The 23,436-nt window shown below is 39.3% G+C and overlaps 1 protein-coding gene across 1 annotated transcript in view; it reads left to right on the forward strand.

Annotated features, from left to right (window-relative positions):
- Nucleotides 1-6,304, forward strand: part of ERCC6L (ERCC excision repair 6 like, spindle assembly checkpoint helicase) — a 43,675-nt gene extending 37,371 nt beyond the window's left edge. Inside the window, exon 2 of the mRNA XM_049873298.1 lies at nt 2,635-6,304. Within this exon, the coding sequence (XP_049729255.1) occupies nt 2,635-6,265 (3,631 nt within the window). The 3' untranslated portion in view covers nt 6,266-6,304. The remainder of the gene's footprint in view (nt 1-2,634) is intronic.
- The last annotated feature ends 17,132 nt before the right edge of the window (nt 6,305-23,436 follow it).

Here is a 23,436-nt window from a genome sequence, read left to right on the forward strand (position 1 = left end):
CCATCACCACAATTGGTACTTTTAAAACATTTCCATTACTACAAAAAGAAACTCCTTACTCTTTAAGCATTATCCCCCTCCCCTCAACTCCCAGCCCTAAGACCTCCCAAACTTGTTGCCGAGTTGATTCCGACTCATAGCGACCCTATAGAACAGAGTAGAACTCCTTCATAGGGTTTCCAAGGACGTCTGGTGGATTCGAACTGCAAACCTTTTGGTTACAGCAGCCGTGCTCTTAGCCACTGTGCCACCAGGGCTAATTCTGTCTCTATAGATTTACCTATTCTGGACATTTAATATAAATGGAATCATATAATACGTGACCTTTTGACTGGCTTCTTTCACTTAGCATAATGTTTTCAAGGGTCATCCATGTTGCAGCATGTATCAGTACTTCATTCCATTTTATGGTTGAATAACATTCCATTGTATGGGATATATCACAATTTGTTTATCCATTCAGCAGCTGATGGACATTTGGTTTGTTTGTCCTTTTGGCTACTGTGAATAATACCCCGAGGAACATTTGTGTACAAGTATTTGTGTGGGTATATATTTTCATTTTCCTTGGGTATATACCTAGGAGTTGAAGTGCTGGGTCGTATGGTAGTTCTAAGTTTCACCTTATGAGGAACTGCCAGACTGTTTTCCAAAGTGGCTATAGCATTTTACATTTGAACCAGCAGTGTATGAGACTTCTCATTTCTCCACATCCTCACAAACACTTATTATCTGACTTCCATTATAGCTTTCCTAGCAGGCATGAATTGGTATCTCATTGTGATTTCGGTTTGCATTTCCCTGATAACTAATGATGTGGAGCGTCTTTTCATGTGCTTATTGACCATGTGTATATCTTCTTTGGCAAACTGTCTATTCAAGTCTTTTGCCCATTTTTAAATTTCTGTTGAGTTGTAGTTTTTAAATATATTCTGGATATAAAACCCTTATCAGATATATGATTTCCAAATATTTTTCCCATTCTGTATATTGTCTTTTCATATTCTTGATAATGTCTCTTGATTCACAGAAGTTTTTAATTTTGATGAAGTCCAATTTATTTTTTTTTCTTTGATTGCTTCTGCTTTTGGCATCATATCTAAGAAACCATTGCTAAATCCAAGTTCATGCAGGTTTATGCCCATGCTTTCTTTTGAGAGTTTTATAGTTTCAGCTCTTACATTTAGGTCTTTAATCTACTTTGGATCAACATTTGTGTATTGTGTGAGGTAGAGGTCCAATTCATTCTTTTTTTATTGTGGTAAGAATATGTTTTATTACAAGAAAAACATCATAAAACATTTGCCCATTCAACAAATTTTATATTTATAATTCAGTGACAACTTCATTCTTTTGCACATGGATATCCAGTTGAAAAGAGTATTCTTTCCCCACTAAATTATTTTGGCACCCTTGTCAAAAATCAGTTGACTGTAAACCACTATAGAATTTTAAGCAAAGGTGTGATATAATTACTTTTATAATTCTTTTAAGACAATATTGCTGGCTACTTACTATGTAGAGAATATACTGGAGGAGGCCAAGAGTGGAGGCAGGGAGACCAGTGAGTAGGGAGTTGCAATTATCCAGGCCAGAGGTGATGGTGACGTGGACCACCGTAGTAGCAGTGGAGATGGAGACGAGACAGTTAGGTTACACTTGGGAAATAAAATTAGTAGGACTTGGTGACTGCCTAACTGTGTGTGGGGGGGGGTGGGGATGGGGTAGTAAAAAGAGGAGAAGGGTCGAAGATGACTTAGGTTTTGGGGTTTGGGTCAGAGATGATCGTCAGATTTCTAGGTTGGGTAGTTATGTGGGTAGTTGTGTCATTTACTGCCACGCAGATTGAGAAACAATTTTTTAGGGGAGGAGGATAATGAATTTCATTTGGAATGAATTTGAGATTAAATATGAGATTTTCAAGCAGAGATGTCCAGTAGGCAGTTGGAATTTGGGTCTAGACTAGAGCTTGGGCAAGAGCCCTGGGTTGGAGATAATGACTGGTAGTCATCAGCACATAGTGGGAATAGAAGCTCTGGGAGAGCCCAAGGAGAGTGTATAAAGAGTGAGAAGAGGGCCTAAGACTGAGTCCTTTGGGAGGAAGAATAGGAGTCCAAAAAGGGGAAGAGAAGAAATGGCCCTTGATGTGGGAGGAAAAATAGGAGAGTCTATAGGAATCCAATGGAAGGAGGGAATTTTAAGGAGGGAGTGATCAGTAGTGTCACTTGCATCACAGAGGTCCAGAAAAATAAGGTCTGAGAAGTGCCCGTGTATCTTTCCTGTTTCCGTGTCCACACACACAGGTTTATTTGTTTTATAAATAATATCACTCCATACTTCTTATGGGTGGCAATTTTTTAAAATACTGTGGAATCAATAACCTTTGCACCTATTTTCTATAACTGGTGCCTGAAGGTGTTCCCGGCAGTGTCTGTTGGATATTTGTTTGCGTCTTAGGTGAGACCAGCTTTCATTGGCGTCTTCTGTGCTAATCTTCCCTATCCTGAACTGAGGATATTAAAAGCTGAACTGTAGTTTGTATTCCAAAATGGACTCTAAATGGTTCTTAGGGTGAATGTTCTGTTTTCTTCTTTCTTTCTAATCTTCTGTATTTTAAAAAAAATTTCTTCACAGGTATGTGAAACAGGCCAAAGAAGCCGCTAAGAATGGAGATCTGGAAGAAGCATTTAAAGTTTTCAGTTTGGCAAAGGACATTTTTCCCAATGCAAAGGTGCTGAGCAGAATGAAAAAAATACAGGAAGCCTTGGAGGAGTTGGCAGAACATGGAGATGATGAATTCATGGATGTGTGCAACTGTGGCCTGCTGCTTTATCGAGAGCTGCACAACCAACTCTTTGAGCACCAGAAGGAAGGTATAGCTTTCCTCTATAGCCTGTATAGGGATGGAAGAAAAGGTGGTATTTTGGCAGATGATATGGGATTAGGGAAGACTGTTCAAATCATCGCTTTCCTTTCTGGTATGTTTGATGCTGCACTTGTGAATCATGTGCTGCTGATCATGCCAACGAATCTTATTAGCACGTGGGTAAAAGAATTTGTCAAGTGGACTCCAGGAATGAGAGTCAAAGCCTTTCATGGTCCTAGCAAGGATGAACGTACCAGAAACCTCAGTCGGATTCAGCAAAGGAATGGTGTCATTATCACCACGTACCAAATGTTAATCAATAACTGGCAGCAGCTTTCAAGCTTGAATGGCCAAGAGTTTGTATGGGACTATGTTATCCTTGATGAAGCACATAAGATAAAAACCTCATCCACTAAGTCAGCAACTTGTGCTCGTGCGATCCCTGCAAAGAATCGCATCCTCCTCACAGGAACACCAATCCAGAATAATTTGCAAGAATTGTGGTCCTTGTTTGATTTTGCTTGTCAAGGGTCCCTACTAGGGACATTAAAAACTTTTAAAATGCAGTACGAAAATCCTATTATTAAAGCAAGAGAGAAGGATGCTACCCCGGGGGAAAAAGCCTTGGGATTTAAAATATCTGAAAACTTAATGGCAATCATAAAACCCTATTTTCTCAGGAGGACTAAAGAAGAGGTACAGGAGAAAAAGTTAAGCAACCCAGAGATCAGACACAGTAAAAAGAATCCAGATGTTGATGCCATTTGTGAAATGCCCTCCCTTTCCAGGAAAAATGACTTAATCATTTGGATACGTCTTGTACCGTTACAAGAAGAAATATACAGGAAATTTGTATCTCTGGATCATATCAAGGAGTTGTTAATGGAGACACGCTCACCTTTGGCTGAGCTAGGTGTCTTAAAGAAGTTGTGTGATCATCCTAGGTTGCTGTCTGCACGGGCTTGTTGTTTACTGAATCTAAAGGGGTCCAAATTCTCTTCTCAAAATGAAAATGAGGGGGAAGGGTCTTCAGATGTGGGCCACATTGATCAAGTAACTGATGCTACATTGATAAATGAATCTGGAAAAATGATCTTCCTCATGGAGCTACTGAAGAGACTGCGGGACGAAGGGCATCAAACTCTGGTCTTTTCTCAATCAAGACAAATTCTAAACTTCATTGAACATGTCTTAAAGAACAGGCACTTTAAGACACTGCGAATTGATGGAACAATAACTCATCTTTTGGAACGAGAAAAAAGAATTAACTTATTCCAGCAAAATAAAGATTACTCTGTTTTTCTGCTGACCACCCAAGTGGGTGGTGTTGGTTTAACATTAACTGCAGCGACTAGAGTGGTCATTTTTGACCCTAGCTGGAACCCCGCAACTGATGCTCAAGCTGTGGATAGGGTTTACCGGATTGGGCAAAAAGAAAATGTTGTGGTTTATAGGCTAATCACTTGTGGGACTGTAGAGGAAAAAATATATAGAAGACAAATTTTCAAGGACTCATTAAGAAGACAAACTACTGGTGATAAGAAGAATCCTTTCAGATATTTTAGTAAACAAGAATTAAGAGAGCTCTTTACAATAGAGGATTTTCAGAACTCTGCAACCCAGCTGCAGCTTCAGTCTTTGCATGCTGATCAGAGAAGATCTGATAAGAAACTGGATGAGCATATTGCCTACCTGCACTCTTTGGGAATAGCTGGAATCTCTGACCATGATTTGATATACACACATGATCTAGCCGTCAAAGAAGAGCTTGTTGAGATAGAGGAATCTCAATATATTCAACAAAGGGTTCAAAAAGCTCAATTCCTTGTTGAATTTGAGTCTCAAAATACAGAGCTCCTGATGGAAAGACAAAGAACAGTAAATGAAGGGGCCTGGCCTAGAGAACCTGTGTTTCCTCCTCGAGCAAAGAAGAAATGCCCTGAATTGAAGAAACCACAGTTTTGGCCTTCAGCTCATCATACCCAGGAAGAAGATATCAGTTTCCAAATGGCAAATGTAATCATTGACGATGTGGCTGAAGGGAGTGAGAAACAAGATCTCTCCAGCATAAAGATGAACAACAGCTCTGACCTTCAAGATGATAGGCACTCATGTGAAGATAACTTTGATGCTGAATTTGCAGCTACTTTACCCAGAGGGTATGGAGGTACAGAAGAAATTTGCGCCGATTCTTTATTGGAAGTGACAAAAAGCTTTACAACCGACAGTGAAGCTCTACAGAAGGAGGCATTGCAAGAGAACCCTCCGGGAAGTTTAAATTATTTACTTAACGAATCAGTCGGAACTGATCTTGAGCCAAATCTAGATCAACTAAAGGATGATGAAATTCTACAGCCCATTAATCCTACAACAAATAAAAACACAGACGTGAATACATCCATTATTGAAATAAATGATGACTTATCAGCATCGCATAGGCCCCTGCAGGATTCTCAAGCAAATGAGGCCCAGTCAGAAGAGGAACTTTCAGCATCTCCACCGCAGTATGCATGTGATTTCAACCTTTTCTTGGAAGACTCTGCAGACAATGGACAAAATCTTTCCCACCAATCTTTGAAGCATGTTGAGAAAGAAAATAGCTTGTGTAGTTCCACAGCTAATTCTAGAGCAGAGTTTGTGTCTAACAACAAAGCACGTCTCAGTTTGGATTTTTCTGAGAGAGACGATGGACCAGAAGAGGTAGTAGTTAATGTAAAAATCAGAAGTAAAGCTAGAAGGATTGTTTCAGATGGTGAAGATGAAGATAATTCTTTTACAGGTATTTCAAGCACAAATCCACTCGACACATCTCTCTTTCCATTCTTATCTTCGACTCCCAAAAATGGCATCAGTCCACCTCAAAGGTTCTTTTCACCTAAAATGGCCGATAGTGGAAACAAGACTATAAACTCTAGGATATCTCTGGCTTCTAGGAGGTCTCTTATTAATGTGGCTTTAGAGCATGTGGAGGATATGGAGGAAAGACTTGACAACAGCAGTGAAGAAAAGAGTATTGAAGATTATCTAGAAGAAGGGACAGAGGGAAGCAGTGGAGAAGCCTCAGAGTACACAGATGAGGACCCTTCCAGAGAAAAGTTATCTTCAGAAAATAAGTCCAGCTGTTTAACTACATCTAAGCTTGGTACTACAGCTCAGGAAACCTCAACTGATGACCCTGAGCCTTTGTCTGGTAAACAGTCGCTTGATTCTCCTCAGAATGAGGCCCTGGAGGATGCGAATGAGTATGAGACTCTTGTAATGCGTGGGAAAGAACTGAAAGAGTGTGGAAAGATACAAGAAGCCCTAAACTGCTTAGTTAAAGCACTTGACATAAAAACTGCAGACCCTGAAGTCATGCTCATGACTTTAAGTTTGTATAAGCAACTTAATAAAACTTAAGAATATGACCTGTTTACTGCATTTTAAAGTGAAACTGAGTATGGGGTAATTTGTGTTTCTCTAACTGGATTCTTTAGGAACACAACTTAAGCAAGAGGGAGGTCAAAGAGCAAATTTTTGTTTCTCTTTTGTAAATTCTGTATTTACCCCTCCCACCCCCAGAATACATTCATTCTGGTATTCTCAGCACTAGGGTAGTATTTCTTCACTCAGATATTCTTATATTTTTCTTTTAGGCATACGCAGTAAACTTAATAAAAAAAAAAAAGAAATATAGAACTATGTTATTTCTAGAAAGGTTTTTGTAAACTTTTTCTGGCCATTCTTAAAATTTTACTCTGAAAGTGATTGCCTTTGTTTATCACACGTCACATAACAAAATTAAAATTACTTTTCTCAAGTATTTTCTTTTCCGTTCATTTTCTTTCATTGAAATAATATTGGCAAATGCATATGGAAACTCCTTACTTTAGGCAGGAGTTCGTCATTCCAAATCTAAGACATGCTTTTAACATGGTATTTTATGTTTTCAGCTTAATACAGCAGAAGGCTGGGGGTAAGGTACCTGGTGCTAGGATTTCTTATCACTGGCACCCTGCCCTGGCTAAAGTCACTTTGCTGCCCAAACCATCCATCTTCTTGTCTATTTTGATACCTGCTGTCACTTTATATCCTTGAATTGTAGACCAAAACAGAGTTTGGTACCCTCTCAGAAACGTAATGTGCAATATAGTACGCTGTCATCAGAGAATGGGAACTGTTATTTGAGTATCTGCTATGTGTTGGGTAGTATCAGGTGCTCTATATAGGTTTCTCATTTCATCCTCACCATAATCCTTTGATGTAGAGGGCTGCATTTCTATTTCTTATTTAAGGAAACTAAGGCTCATGAAAAGCCACTATGATAATATAGACACATGTAAAACAGTTACTTGTAGATTTTATACACACACACACACACAATCTTATGTATATTACAAAATATGCACAGAAATTTGAAGAGGTGAACTAAAATTTAATAGATTAAAAAAAATTATTTTGTTGTTGAAAATATACACAGCAAAACAAACCAATTCAACAGTTTCTACATACACAATTCAATGACATTGATTACATTCTTCAAGTTGTGCAACCATTCTCACCCTCCTTTTCTGAGTTGTTCCTCCCCATTAACATAAACTCACTGCCCCCGAAGTTTCCTATTTAATCTTTTGAGTTGCTGTTGTCAGTTTAATCCCATATAGATAGATCTTAAAGAGTGTAATGCTCAAGGCAGACATTCTTTGTTAAGCTAAATTATTGTTTTAAGAAGACTTCAGGGAATATTTTTTTTTTATTTAAGGTTTAAAGATTATCTCAGGGCAATAGTTTAAGGGGTTCATCCAGCCTCCATGGCTCCAGAAAGTCTAGAGTCCATGAGGATTTGAAATTCTTTTCTGCATTTTTCCCCTTTTGATCAGGATTCTTCTATAGAATCTTTCATCAAAATGTTCAGTAATGGTAGCCAGGCACCATCCAGTTCTGCTGGTCTCACGGCAAAGAATGCAGTTGTTCATGGAGTCAATTAGCCACACATTCCATTACCTCCTCCTAGTCCTGATTCTCCTCCTTCCTCTGTTGCCCCAGCCAAGTACAGACCAGTTGTTGTGCCTTGGATGGCCACTTGCAAGCTTTTAAGAAGCCAAGCACTACAAAACGAACTGGGAGGTAGAATAGGAGTACTAAACACGTTAATAGGCCAATTAACTGGGAAACAATAGGATTTTATTGATGGTACAACAGTTTGCTCTTAGTAAAAGATATTATTACTAATATTTTAGGGAGGGTAATGTGATTGGATATATATTGTTATTTTTGAAGAACCTGCTGTAGCATTCTGTGTACCTGAGTCCAGCTAAATCATTTCCCTTCATGGATTTAATGGCTGTTGTAATCCAAGTAGAGAGAATGCATTGTTGGCTGCACCCTACATCTTCGGTTTTCAGTCCCTTCCACAAAGCATACAAATGTTTGTTGAAATTAAGCTAATAAATTTATTTTTCCTTGATGTAAAAAAAAAAAAGGAGGGCCACTACACGATTCATTTGCTTGCCGAGGGCTTTAGGGGACTATATCCATGTGATCTGAACAGTGAGGCTTAAGTTCAGGTGTATTTCTCACTAAAATAACAGAATGCTCTCTCTGTTTGAGTGTGTACTGTGACTTTTTATTTGGGGGGAAAAAAGATGCACATGGTAAAATATTTAAACAGTACCTAAGGCAGGGATTTTTAACCTGGGGTTCTTGGGTAGAATTCAGGATATCTATGAATTTGGATGGGAAAAAAAATTACATCTTTTTCTCCCACTACCCATTGCCGTTGAGTCCACTCGTTAAGAGATACGGTGAGCTATGGCTGCTAACGAAAAGGTCGGCAGTTCGACTCCACCAGCTGCTCCTTGGAAACCCTATGGGGCAGCTCTACTCTGTCCTATAGGGTCGCTATGAGTTGTAATCGACTTGACGGCAATGGATTTGGTTTGGTTTTTGGTATCCTGTATCTGGAATTTAACTTTTCCTTTAATTGTGAATATAAGCTACAAACTTCAATAGTATCAGCAGTACCTGTGACTTTGTTACCAAGAAATCACATAATTTCATAGTTACTGCACATATCTCAATACCATTTACGTTCATGATTATAAAATCACAGTGGTTCTTAGACTTGCCACTAGATGTCATTAATATATTAACAAAGAAGCATATATATTATTAAAATGTAAAATTATTTGATTATGCTACTTCAGCATAACTGGTTTCCTTTATAATCCTATGTTTTTATTCGGAAACCCTGGTGGCGTAGCGGCCAAGTGCTACAGCTGCTAACCGAATGGTCGGCAGTTCAAGTCCGCCAGGCGCTCCTAGGAAACCCTGTGGGGTCGCTATGAGTCGGAAACGACTCGATAGCACTATTTTTTTTTAATTGTATATACTTATAAACAGCATTCCGAGACGGGATCCATAGGCTAGGGCAAACTGCCAAAGGTCTCCATGGCACAAAAAAGATTAAGACCCCTGATCTAAGGCTATAAGGTAAAAAGTATCTTACCTGACCCTGCCCGTAAGTTTTGGGCTACCCTTCCCAGAGATCGTATATGTATGTATTTATAATGTTTTTACCCAAATGATAGTGTGCTGTACACACTGTTCTGCACCTTGCTTTTTGTTTTAACACAGCTATATGATATTCTACTGAATGGATGTACCATAATGTACCATCTATTGATGGACTTTTTTTTTTTTTTTTTACAATTGATGCTGTAACAAATATCCTTGTATCTTTTATACATGTGATTATAGGACAAATTTCTAGAAATGGAGTTGCTGGATCAAAGGGTATATATGTAATTTTGATAGATTGCCAAATTCTCCATAGAGGTTATAATAATTTCCATTATCACCATAAATAGGAGTGCCTGTTTTCCCATACCGTCACCAACAATATATTAAACCTTTTGAACTGTGCCAATCTGACTGATAGGTAAGAAGTGGTATATCATTTGGTTTCAATTTGCAATTTCACTATAAATGAGGTTTGTTACTTAAACACTGAGCTTAATGAAAAAGATACTGTTTCAAAGCAGAATGTGTATGTATATCCATAAAAAAATAGTAATCCTTAATTTCTTCACTTATCGACTCCTTCAGAATCTTAGTTACCAGTCAAAAACTAACTTCCCAAAGGTTTGCCAGGTGTCAGAGCCCAATTCCTGCACTGTTTTCTCAGAGGCTAGTTATAAATGCTCTCTTACCATGCCACAGAACGTAGTTTATTTCTTCTAGTCTTCCTTTCTTTCTGGGTGACATCCATGGAACAGGCATTCAGTTAGTAATCCTGGGTAAGCCAATGTTCTGAGCAAGGACTCCAGTTAAGTAATGTCTCATGCATATAAAGCTTTGCAGAATTCTCCCCAAGATTTTCATAATTTGTAGCCCTTATTTAGAGACATTATTTTGAACATGTTTTTAAAAGTAATTTCATCATTACTTTTATGCCTACTATTCAGAACATTTCTGTATCATTCTGGCTTATCCGTGTACTCCTGGGAACGGGATATCCTTTAGTCTGCTCAGTGGGGAAAATTTCATGGAGGCTGGAGGGAGAGGCAAGATGGCAGTGTAAGCAGTCACTCCCCACATCCCCCTACAACTAAGCCATTGAACAACAAATAAAAATTAGCACAGATAGAGATTTTGTAGTTCCAGACAGCAGCTGAAGTGTTGGAGAACCAAGGTTAGACTTGAATCAGGAGAGATATAGAACAGTGACAGTGGAAAGGCTGAGATTTGCCGGCTACTAGCATCTTAACTGTCAGTTCAGCTCACTGGGGCCATTTTAGGATGTGGACAGGCAACACCCCTGAACAAAGAATCCAGGACGGCATCTACACTGAGGACAAAGACTGGCTCACAGATACTAGGTAAACAGCCTTGGTGAGGGGTGGGGTGCCTTCTCAGCTGGGGCAGAACTGAGAGACAGTGGCATAATGGTAGAACATGGATTTGAAATCTGGGAAACTAAGGAAAGTGCAGTCCAATTAAAGTGGTGCAGATTGACTTTGGGAATTCACAAGCAAGGAAGCCCAAGTGTGCACTGGGGAAGGGGTACAGGGAAGTTAAAACACTGCAGGTGAGTGCTATTGAGTCTCAATGAGACCAGAGGTAGGGGAACCCAACCCACAGAAGTGCCACAGGACCCACCCGTAGGCCAGGAAAAGAAAAGTTCATCAAACAGGCAACCCAGCAGGAACCAACTTGTTCTCTACCTAACAACCAGAAACCATGGGAGAGCCTGCTTAGGGCTGCCCATGTGGTAAAGACACAAAGCACTACCTCCACCCTGCCTTGGGAAAGCCATGCTCCACCCCTTCCAATGCTTGTCCAGCGTGAAAAGTCCGGTGCCTGTGCAATCAAGCCACAGGTGAAAAGCCACACCCTACCCCCCGAAGATAAATGTGAGGGAATCCTGTCCCAGTGATGCAGTCCTCTCAGGAAGGACATACCCAACCATGTGAACCTCACTGGGAACCTCACACCCCAGTAACATCAGCCACCTTGGGGAAAACCACCCAGAGTTGGCACACAGAAACTTAAAATTTTACAAAATGCCTAAAACCTGTGGACCAGAGTGGAACCCTATATTAACAATAACAACAAAAAAATACCTCAGACCTCACCACAGAAAGACTGAGCCAGTGTTGGAAGAACCAAAAGGACAGAATGGCCCCTAGTGGAACTTAGGGAAAGAAGGTGAAATTAAATGTATAAAAAAAGAATTCCTGGAATACAGAAAATTCTGAGTTCCAGATTATCACAGTAAGATATTAAAATGCCCATGTTCAACAAAAAGCATACAAGATCACAGAAGATGTCCCAATCAAATGAAAACCATGAAGCAGCAGAAACTTCTCTGATGGAGACCAGGTTAATGAGAAAAATAGAAGACCTCCAGACAACAAGGTTAAATATATTCAAAGAAAGCAAAGAATAGACAGAAAACAAACTAATGGAGATCAGGAAACAAAATAAGAAAACTAAGGAGATTGAAAACATAAAAAAAAAAAAACCTAAGAGAAATACTGGAAATGAAGAGTAAACAACTGAATTAGAAAATGTAAGAGAAACATTCAACAATAGATTCGAATAGACAGAAGGTAGAATAAGTGAACTAGAAGACAGGGTAACCGAACTTATCAAGTTTCAAGAGAAAAGAAAAGAGAAAGGTGAACAAAGCCAAACGAAATTGTGGGACTCAATTAGAAATCCAACATTAGGATTTTGGGGATTCTAGAACAACAGGATAGTAAAAGACACAGAAAGAATTTTCCAAGAGATAATCACAAAGAATTTCCAAGATCTGAATAAGGAATCGAGCCTGCAAATCCAGGAAGCTAGATGAACCCCAAAGCAAAGGAATATAAAGAGGTTTACACCACAACACATTGCAATGAAATTCTTGAAAACCAAAGACGAGATTTCTGAAAGCAGCAAGAGAAAAACAATATAACATATTAACAGTCTTTCATAAAAATTAGTGTGGATTTCTCCTCAGAAACTCTGGAGGCCAGAAGACAATGGAGTAAGATATATGAAGTATTAAAGGAAAACAACTTTCAACCAAGAATTCTTTACCCAGCAAAGTTATCCTTCAAAAATGAAATAAACAGAAGCTCTTGGGATTTGTTACTACCAGACCTGCTCTGCAAGTATTACTTAAGAAAGTTCTTCAGATGCAAAGGAAAGAACACCAGACAAATACTTGAATCTGCTTATGGGAAGGGGGAAGGGGGGATCTCCATAAAAGGTGGGCAAATATAAGGACCAAGTATACGGTATGTTCAGGGAGTAAACTCAATAGTTCAGTTTCACAAGCAATACAACGTCAAAACTAAAACTCAAACCCATTGCTGTTAAGTCGATTCCAACTCATAGTGACCATATAGGATGGGCTGTAAATTTTTATGGAAACAGACTGCTACATCTTTCACCTGTGGAGTGGCTGGTGGGTTTGAACCTCTGACCTTTTGGTTAGCAGCTGTGTGCTTTAACCGCCATGTCACCAGGGCTCCTTATACAACGCCAAGTGCATAAAAAATAAATACAAATTAAACCTATTGGTTATAGGATATGTAATGATGTAACTGGAGACTCAACAACAGAAAGGGTAAGGGAGGAGCAAAACACGAATAGAGTTTTAGTATGCTAATATGTTAATTGTTTGCATATTAAATGTTGGCAGCAGGCTGAAATAAGTTGCTGGAATTGTAAGTTGTTCAATGTAATATTTGTGGTAACCATTAAGAAAATGCTTAGAAAAAATACAAAGAAGGGAAGGAGGAAATCAAAAAGATTCAATATAAAAAAGCAGCTAAACACAAAAAAATTACAGAAGTATGGGAATAAATGGGAAAAAGAAGGTATAAGAAACACAGAAAACAATCAGCAAAATGAATTAAGTAGGTACTTCATTTTCATTAATTACATTAAATGTAAATGGTCTAAACTGCCATTCAAAAGACAGTGACAGAATGGGGAAAAAAACATGATCCATCCTTATGCTGCCTACAAGATACACACCTTAGACACAAGAATACAAACAGACTGGAAGCAAAAGGATGGAAAAGAATATGCCATGCAACTAGTAACCAAAAAAAGAGCAGGGGTGGCCATACTGGTATCAGGTAAAATAGACTTTAAAAATTAGAATCTATTATAAGAGATAAAGGATATTACATAATAATAAAAGGGTCACTTCATCAAAAAGACATAACAATTATAAATACATATATGCACCTAACATCAGTGCTGCAAAATGTATGAAATAAACACTGACATGGAAGGAGTAATAAGACAATAATAACAACTGGGGACTTTAATAAACCACTTTAAATTCTGAACAGAACATCTAAAGAGATCAGCAAGGACACAGAAGATTTAAATGATACTAGCCCTGGTGGTGCAATGGTTAAGAGCTACAGCTGCTAACCAAAAGGTTGGCAGTTTGAATCTACCAGCCGCTTTTTGGAAAACCCACAGGGCAGTTTTACTCTGTCCTATATGGTTACTATGAGTTGGAATAACTCAACGGGAACAGGGTTTTTTTTTTTTTTTAAATAAGCCAACTAGACATAATGAACATATATAGAACACTCCACCCATCATCAGAACAATACATTTTTCTCCTGTGCACATGGATCATTTTCCAGAACAGACCATATGCCAGGCCACAAAACAAGTCTCAACAAGTTTAAAAAGACTGAAATTATACAAAGGATCTTCTCTGACCACAAAGGAATAATATTAGAAATTAACAGCAGAAGCAAAAGTAGAAAACACACAAATTCACAGATATTAAACAATGTACCATTAAATAACTACTGGGTGAAGGGACAAATCAAGAGTGAAATTAAAAAATACCTGGAGATAAATGAAAACACAACATACCAAAACTTATGGGACGCAGTGAAGGCAGTCCAAAGAGGAAAATTTATAGTAATAAATGCCTACGTTAAAAAGAAGAGCACGCTAAACCTACTAAAAGAAAAGATGTTAATAAAGATCAGAGAAAAATAAATGAAATATACAACAGAAAAACAGTAGAGAGAATCAACAGGTCCAGAAGCTGGTTCTTTGAAAAGGTCGATAAAATTGACAAACCACTTGCTAAGCTGACAAAGAAAGAAGGTGCAAATAACCAAAATAAGAAATGAAAGTGGAGACATTACAACCGACCCAATAAAAGTAAAAAGGATCACAATGGAATACTATGAACAACTGTATTCCAACACTGATAACTTTGATGAAACAAATTTCTAGAAGCACATAACCTACCTAAACTGACTCAAAAGGCAGTAGAAACCTCAACAGACCCGTACCAAGCGAACAGATTGAATCAATAATAAAAAGCCTCCCGACAAAGAAAAGTCTGGGACCAGAAGACTTCACTGGGGAATTCTATCAAACATTTAGAGAACTGACACCAATCCTGTTCAAACTCTTCCAAACAGTAGAGGAAGAAGGAATACTCCCCACCTGTTTCTATGAAACCAGCATTACCCTGGTACCAAAGCCAAGGACACCTCAAGAAAAAAAACCTGCAGACCAATATCCCTTATGAATATAAGAAGATGCTAAAATTCTCAACAAAATACTATCAAACAGAATCCAACAGTGTATTAAAAGAATTATATATCACGATGAAGTGAGATTTATTCCAGGAACACAAGGTTGGTTCAACATTAGAAAAAAAAAATGTAATACACCACATTAATAGAACAAAAGAAAAGACCCACAGGATCATCTCAATCAATGCAGAAAAGGCATTGGATAAAATCCAGGACCCTTTTTTGATAAAAACTCTCAACAAGACAAATTTCTAGAAACAAACTACCTGCCTAAACAGAAGCTGAGATAGAAAATCTGAACAGATCCATGACAAGACAAGAGAAGAGGTAATAAAAACTCCCAACAACAACAAAAACCATGGCCTGGATGACTTCACTGGAGAATTCTACCAAATATTCAGAGAAGAGTTCACACCAGTACTAATGAAACTATTTCAGTGCATAAAAAAGGAAGGCATACTCCCAAATTCATTCTATGAAGCCAACATAACCCTGATACCAAAGCCATGACAAGACACCACAAAAAAGAAAAGTACAGACATAGTATCTCTCATGAATACAGATGCGAAAACTCTCAACAAAATTCTAGCCAACAGGATTCAGCATCATATTAAAAAAATAATACACCATGACCAAGTGGGATTCATACTAGGTACGCAAAGATAGTTTATCATCAGAAAATCAATCAATGTAATCCACCACATAAATAAAAGAATCACATGATCATGTCAATTGATGCAGAAAAGGCATTTTGATAAAGCCCAACACCCATTCCTGATAAAAACTCAGTAAAATAGAAGAGAAATTCTTCAACACAATAAAGGACATCTATACAAAACCAACAGACAACATCATTCTCAATGGAGAGGTGCTGAAAACATTCCCCCTGAGAACAGAACAAGACAAGGATGCCCTTTAAAACCACTCCTATTTATCCACTATGCTGGAAGTCCTAGCTAGAGCAGTAAGGCAAGAAAAAGAAATAAAGGACATTCAGATTGGTAATGAAGAAGTAAAACTATCCTTATTTGTGGATGTTATGATACTATACAAAGAGAACCCCAAAGATTCCACAAGAAAAATACTGGAACTAATAGATTTAGCCGAGCAGCAGGATCCAAGATCAACATACAAAAATCAGTTGGATTACTATACACCAACAAAGAGAACCTTGAAAAAGAAATCAGGAAAACAATACCATTTATAAAAAAATACCATTGATGATAGCCCCTAAAAAGATAAAATACTTAGGAATAAATCTAACCAGGGACATAAAACACCTCTACCAAGAAAACTACAAAACACTATTGCAAGAAATCAAAAGACACCTACATAAATGGAGAAACTTACCATGCTCATGGATAGGAAGACCCAACACTGTGAAAATGTCAATGCTACCCAAAGCCATTTACAGATATAATGCAATCCTGATCCAAACAGCAACAGTATTCTTTAATAAGATGGAAAGGAAAGAGGCCCCAGATAAGCAAAGCATTATTGAAGAAAAAGAACAAAGTAGGAGGCCTCACATTCCCTGATCTCAGAACCTACTATACAGCCACGGTAGTCAAAACAGCCTGGTACCACTACAACGACAGGCACACAGACCAATGGAACAGAATTGAGAACCCAGATGTAAATCCATCCACTTATGGTCAGCTGATCTTTGACAAAGGACCAAAGTCCATTAAATGGGGAAAACGCAGTCTTTTTAACAAATGGGGTTGGCAAAACTATGCGTCCGTCTCTAAAAAATGGAACAGGACCAATACTTCACAACATACACAAAAACTCAAACGGATCAAAGACCTAAATATAAAACCTAAAATTATAAAGATCATGGAAGAAAAAATAGGGACAATACTAAAGGTCCTAATACATGGCATAAATACAATACGAACCATAACTAAACCATATACAAACACCAGAATAGAAACTAGGTAACTAAGAGCTCCTAAAAATGAAACATTTATGCACATCAAAAGACTTGACCAAAAGAGTAAAAAGAGAACCTATAGACTGGGAAAATATTTTTGGCTAAGACTTATCTGAAAAGGGTCTAATCTCTAAAATCTATAAAATACTTCAACACGCCAACAACAAAAAGACAAATAACTCAATTTAAAAAATGGGCAAAGGATATGAACAGATACTTCACCAAAGAAGACATTCAGGCAATGAAAAGAAACATGAGGAAATGCTTATCTCACCCCAACATGACTGGCACTAATAAAAAAAAAAAAAAACAAACAAAAAATAACAAATGTTGTAGAGGTTGCAAGGAGACTGGAACACTTACGCAGTGCTGATGAGAATGTAAAATGGTACAACCACTATGGAAAACGATATGGTGCCCCCTTAAAAAGCTAGAAATAGAAATACCATATGACCCATCAATCCCACTCCTAAGAATATATCCTAGAGAAATAAGAGCTGTCACATGAATAGACATGCACACCCATGTTCACGGCAGCATTATTCCCAATAGCAAAAAGATGGAAAAAACCTATGTGCCTACCAACAGATGAATGGATAAACAAACTACGGTACATACACACAATCACACAATGGAATATTATGCAGTGATAAAGAACAATGAATCTGTGAGACATCTCACAACATGGATGAATCTGGAGGGCATTATGTTGAGTGAAGTAAGTCAATCACAAAAGGACAAATATTGTATGAGACCCCTATTATAAAAACCCAAGAAAAGATTTACACATAGAAAAAAACAATCTTTGATGGTTTCGAGGGACGGGAGGAGTAGGAAGGGGAAATCACTAACTAGATAGTAGACAAATGTTAACTTTGGTGAAGGGAAAAACAAATAATATAATGGAAGTCAGTACAACTTGACCACTGCAAAGTCATAAAAGGTTCCTAGACACATCTGAATGCCTTGCAGGACTGACATAATGGGGCTGAGGGCTGGGGACCATGGTCTTGGGGGACATCTAGGTCAATTGGCATAACATAGTTCATAAAGAAAATGTTCTGTATCTTACTTTGGTGAATAATGTCTGGGGTCCTAAAAGATTGCGAGTGGTCATCTAAGATATATCTATTGGTCCCAGCATGTTCACGGCAAAGGAACATTAAGAAAACCAAGGACACAAGGAAAATATTAGTCCAAAAGACTAACGGACCACATGAACCACAGATGCCACCAGCCTAAGCCCAGAAGAACTAGATGGTGCTTGGCTACCACCATCAACTGCTCTAATAGGGATCAGAATAGAGGGTCCCAGACAGGGCAGGAGAAAAATGTAAAACAAAATTCAAATTCACAAAAAGACCAGATTTACTGGTCTGACAGTGAATGTGAATGAAGGAACCCTGAGACTATGGCCCCAGGCACCCTGCTAACGCAGAAATGAAGTCACTCCTGAAGTCTACCTTTCAGCCAAAGATTAGACTGGCCAAAGATAAGACAAACAATAACACACATGAGGAATGTGCTTCTTAGTTCAATCAAGTTTATGAGACCAAATGGGCAACACCTGCCCAAAAGTAATGACAAGAAGTCAGGAAGGGACAGGAAAACTGGATGAATGGACATTGAGAACCCAGGGTGGATTGCAACTAATGTCACAAAACAATTCATAAAAATTTTGAATGAAAAACTGATCCGCACAGTAAACTTTCACCTAAAACACAATAAAAATAAAACTCTCAACAAGATAGGAATAAAAGGGAAGTTCCTCAACATGATTAAGGGCATTTATGAAAAACCAACAGCAAACATACTAATGGAAAAAGACTGCAAACTTTCCCCTTGAAAGCAGGAAGAAGACAAGGATGCCCACTCTCACCAATCTTATTCAATATTGTACTGGCAGTCCTAGCCAGAACAATAAGACAAGGAAAAGAAATAAAAGGTATCCGAATTAGAAAGAAAGAGATAAAACTATCTCTATTCACAGATGATATGATCCTATATAGGCAGTCTCTGACTTATGATGTATTCAAGTTAACGACGAAGGATGCTTACAACCATCTGAATTTTTTTCTGTGTATTTTATCGTTAGTAATATGTACAACATACAATGTTAAAATATATTTGTAAGTTTATATGTAATGTTTCCAACCCCTAAAGACAACAAAAAAATAAAGATAGGATTTATAAAGATAGTGATAATAAAAGGCAATAATATTGAAAACTTAAAAAAAGAGCTGTTTGACTTATGTTAGAATCTACTTAGAGTTGTCAGAATGGAACCCCATCCTAAGTTGGGGACTACTTGTATAGAAGATCCCAAAGAATCTACTAAAAAGTCTGTAGAACTAATAGAGGAATTTAGCAAAGTTGCAGGATACAAGGCACACAAAAATCAGTTGGGTTTCTATACACTAAAAAAATGAGAAATCTGAAAAGGAGATTAATAACTCCATTTACAATAGCATGTGAGAGAATAAAACATCTAGGAATAAACTTACCTAGGAATGTGAAAGACTTACACAATGAAAATTATAAAACACTCTTGAAGGAGACTAAAGAAGACCTAAATAGATAAAAAGATATTCCGGCTCATTGATTGAAGACTCGATATAGTCAAGATGTCAATCCTACCCAAAGTGATTGACAGATACAATGCAACCCTGATCAAAATTCTAACAGCATTCTTTACAGAAATGGAAAGGGGGCCAAGAGGCCAAGGAACCAGGAAGTGGAAGCTGAAGAGACCAGGAACACAGGAAGCAGAGCTGGCTCAGTCTCAAAGGGTAGGACCATGACCTCGGGGGTCTCAAAGGGTGGAGTCACCACTCAGGTGGATTAGGAGAGTGGGGCCACCCAAATTCAAGGGAGCAGACTTGCCATTCCAGTGGGCCTGGAAGGTGGAGCCAAAGCCCAGGGCCAAGGGGCTTCTACCTAGAATCCGGAGAGTGTGGCCAACACCCAGAGTCTGGAGGGCAGGGCCATTGCCTAAATGGTCTCAGAGAACACATAATTATTTTTGAAGCCCCGAAGGCTAATGTAATGTGTTCTGCTGACGTGCTTGGTGCCTGTTATCTCTTCTTTCCTCCCAATTTCTCCCGTTTGTAATGGAAATGTCTAGCTTGTGCCTGCCTGTTGCACCATTGTACTTAGGAAGCAGATAACTTGTATTCTACATTTCACAGATGAAGAGGAATTTTTAGGTTTTAGACATGGAGTTCATGTAAGACTTTTGCTATGATATGATGGGGTGAATGTGTTTTACATGTGGCAAGGACATGAATTTTTGGGAGTCAAAGGGTAGAATGTTATGGATTGAACTGTGTCCTCCAAAAATGTGTGTCAACTTGGCTAGGCCATGATTCCCAGTATTGCATGACTGCCCACCATTTTGTCACCTAATGTGATTTTCCTGTGTTGTAAATCCTACCTCTATGATTTTAATGAGGCAGGACTCAATCTACAAGATTAGGTTGTATTTTAAGTCAATGTCTTTTGAGATACAAAAGGGAGAAACCAGCAGAGAGATGACAGGCCACCAAGAAAGCAGTGCCAGGACCAGAGCTAGTCCTTTGGACCTGAGGATCCTGCGCTGAGCAGCTCCAAAACCAGGGGAAGACTGATGATAAAGATCTTCCTCCAGAGCAGACAGAGAGAAAGCCTTACCCTGGAGCTGGCGCCCTGAATTCAGACTTCTAGCCTACCACACTGTAAGAGAATAAACTTCTGTTTGTTGAAGCCATCCACTTGTGGTATTTCTGTTATTGCAGCACTAGATAACTAAGAGTGGTTAACAGGGCTGGGGGTGGGGGGAAGACAGGGATTCACTCTCTAGATAGTTGATGCTTGTTAATTTTGGTGATGAGACAGGTAACACTAAATGAGGATGAAGTGTGCACAGCTTGACAAAGGTAAATGATGTCACTAAAACATAAAAAGAAAAAAGGTCCTTTTAGTAATTCCTATGGCATATATAAGGAGCCCTGGTGGTGCAGTGGTTAGGTGCTTGGCTGTTAACCAAAATGTCAGTGGTTTGAATCCACCAGCAGTTCCACAGGAAAAAGATATGGCAATCTGCTTCCACAAAGATTATAGCCTAGGAAACCCTATGGGGCAGTTCTACTCTGTCCTACAGGGTCATTATGAGTTGGAAATGACTAGATGGCAATGGGCTTTTTTTTTTATTATGGCATATATGATTTGGAACAACAGTAACAACAACCAAAAAATATACATGTGGGTATATATGTATTTCGGCACAACCTTTGGAAACCCTGGTTGGGTAGTGGTTAAGTGCTACAGCTGCTAACCAAAGGGCTGGCAGTTTGAACCTGCCAGGAGCTCCCTGGGAACTCTATGGGGCAGTTCTACTCTGTCCTATAGGGTCGCTATGAGTCCGAATCAACTCGAAGGCACTGGGTTTGTTTTTTTTTTTTAATATGTATTTGACAAATATGTGTATAGGTATGTATAAACCTATTGCTGTCGAGTCGATTCCGACACATAGTGACCCTATAGGACAGAGTAGAACTGCCAACCTTTTGGTTAATAGCCAAACACTTAACCACTGCACCACCAAGGCTTCATAGGTATATGTATGTGAATATATATGTGTGTATATATAGACAGAAGCCCTGGTGGCATAGTGGTTAAGTGCTACAGCAAAGTACGGCTGCTAACCAAAAAGGTCAGCAGTTCAAATCCACCAGCCACTCCTTGGAAACCCTATGGAGTTCTACTCTGTCCTATAGGGTCACTATGAGTCGGAACCAACTGAACAGCAGCTAACAACATACACAGATGTATGCATATGTATATATGTGACTGTATACACATATATTCAAATATACAATGAAGCACACGGAGCACAGTTACGGATACCTCTTAGACATAACCAAATACCTCGTAGGATTGGCTTCCTGGGTTTGAAGGATTAGGAATATAGTCTCTTGGAACATCTCTATCAATGGCATAATATAATTCATAAAGTTCGTGTTCTACATCCTAGTTTGGTGAGAAGTGTCTGGGGTCTTAAAGTATGTGAGTGGCCTTCCAAGATACAATTATTGGTCTCTACTTCTCTGGAGCAAAAGAGAAAGAAAGAAACCAAAAACTCAAAGAAGAAACTAGTCCACAGAACTAACACAGTCTACATGAACCACAGCCTCATCTACCCTGAGACCAGAAGAACTAGATGGTGTTTGACTACTACTACTGACTGTTCTAGCCAGGGTCATAACAGAAGGATCCTGATAGAATGAGACAAAAACATAGAACAGAACCTCAAATTCCTAAAAAAAAAAAAAAAACAACAAAAAAACAGACTTACTGGACCGGTTGAGACTGGAGGACTCTCTGAGACTATTGCCCTGAGATACTCTCTAAATCTTGAACTGAGAGGCAGGGCCAAGATGGCGGAGTAGTCAAACACTTCCAGTGATCCCTCTTACAACAAAGACCCGAATAAGCAAGTGACATGATTATATTTATGACAGGCTAGGAGCCCTGAACATCAAAGGCAAAATGAGAAAATGGACTGAGCAGCAGGGGGAGGGAGGGAGAGATGGTTCAGAAGTGGAGAGGAGTTGCTGGACCTGAATCGCCGGGAACCCTCAGGCACCATTCCCGGGAGTGACTGCAGCCGGCTGATGGTAGCGTTCCTGCCACTGTTTCCTCAGGGAGAGACAGCCAGCCGCACAGCCTACTCACACCTCCGGAACCAGAGAAGGACAGCGTTCTCGGCAAAAGCTAAGTACTTGTGCGTATTTTACCGTGCCCCTAGCCCCCAAGCTGGCTTCACTGGCTATCGATTTCCCTGGGCCTAAGATAGGCCCTGCTGAGCACCCTGAACCATTCTCCCGGCCTTGGAGAAGGAATATATTCACAAGTGGGGGAAAAGATAATCTGCTAGCTCCACTAAGACGGGGAGCTCAGGACAGAAGTCGCTCCTGTCCAGGCATAAACAGTCCGTGGACTTTGAATACCTTTCCCCTATGCATGGATCTGTGCGGGCCTATTTCAGGAGAATAGGCCCTTGTTGGCAGACTGCTACTGTTTCAGCTATGTGGTGGAGAGGTGGGTGTTTGATGTGTGACACCACTTTGCCTATTAAACAGGGTCCTCACCTACCCACATCAGGGGCCTAAGGACTGGTAGCTCCACCCATGTCACCCAGCCACCCACAACAGGAGTCCAAGGATAAGTGGTACCTTCCAGTCCTTATAATCAAAAGCATTGGGTGCCCGTGGTCCATCTGCAGAACCCACCCACCTGTGCGCTCTAGGGAACAGGGATGCACTTTCCTCACAGACACTAGGGGAATGGTTGTCAGCACCCTGCCTTGTTCAGAGCATGACCCCCTGCTGCAACCAGATACCTGTACCTACACCAATCACCCCTGCCCCTCTGAGACTGTAGGACAGAGCCTATACCACACACTTAATGATCAACTACCTGGACACCTGAGCTGAATCCATACAAGAAAAGTGAATGGACTCCTAGGCTCATATACCTGATAACAGCTCTAGCCATCTGGTGACAGGACGTTACAGCTTCAAAGGTGAAAATAA

This window comes from Elephas maximus, chromosome X (genome assembly GCF_024166365.1).
Source record: "Elephas maximus indicus isolate mEleMax1 chromosome X, mEleMax1 primary haplotype, whole genome shotgun sequence".
Lineage (NCBI taxonomy): Eukaryota > Metazoa > Chordata > Mammalia > Proboscidea > Elephantidae > Elephas > Elephas maximus.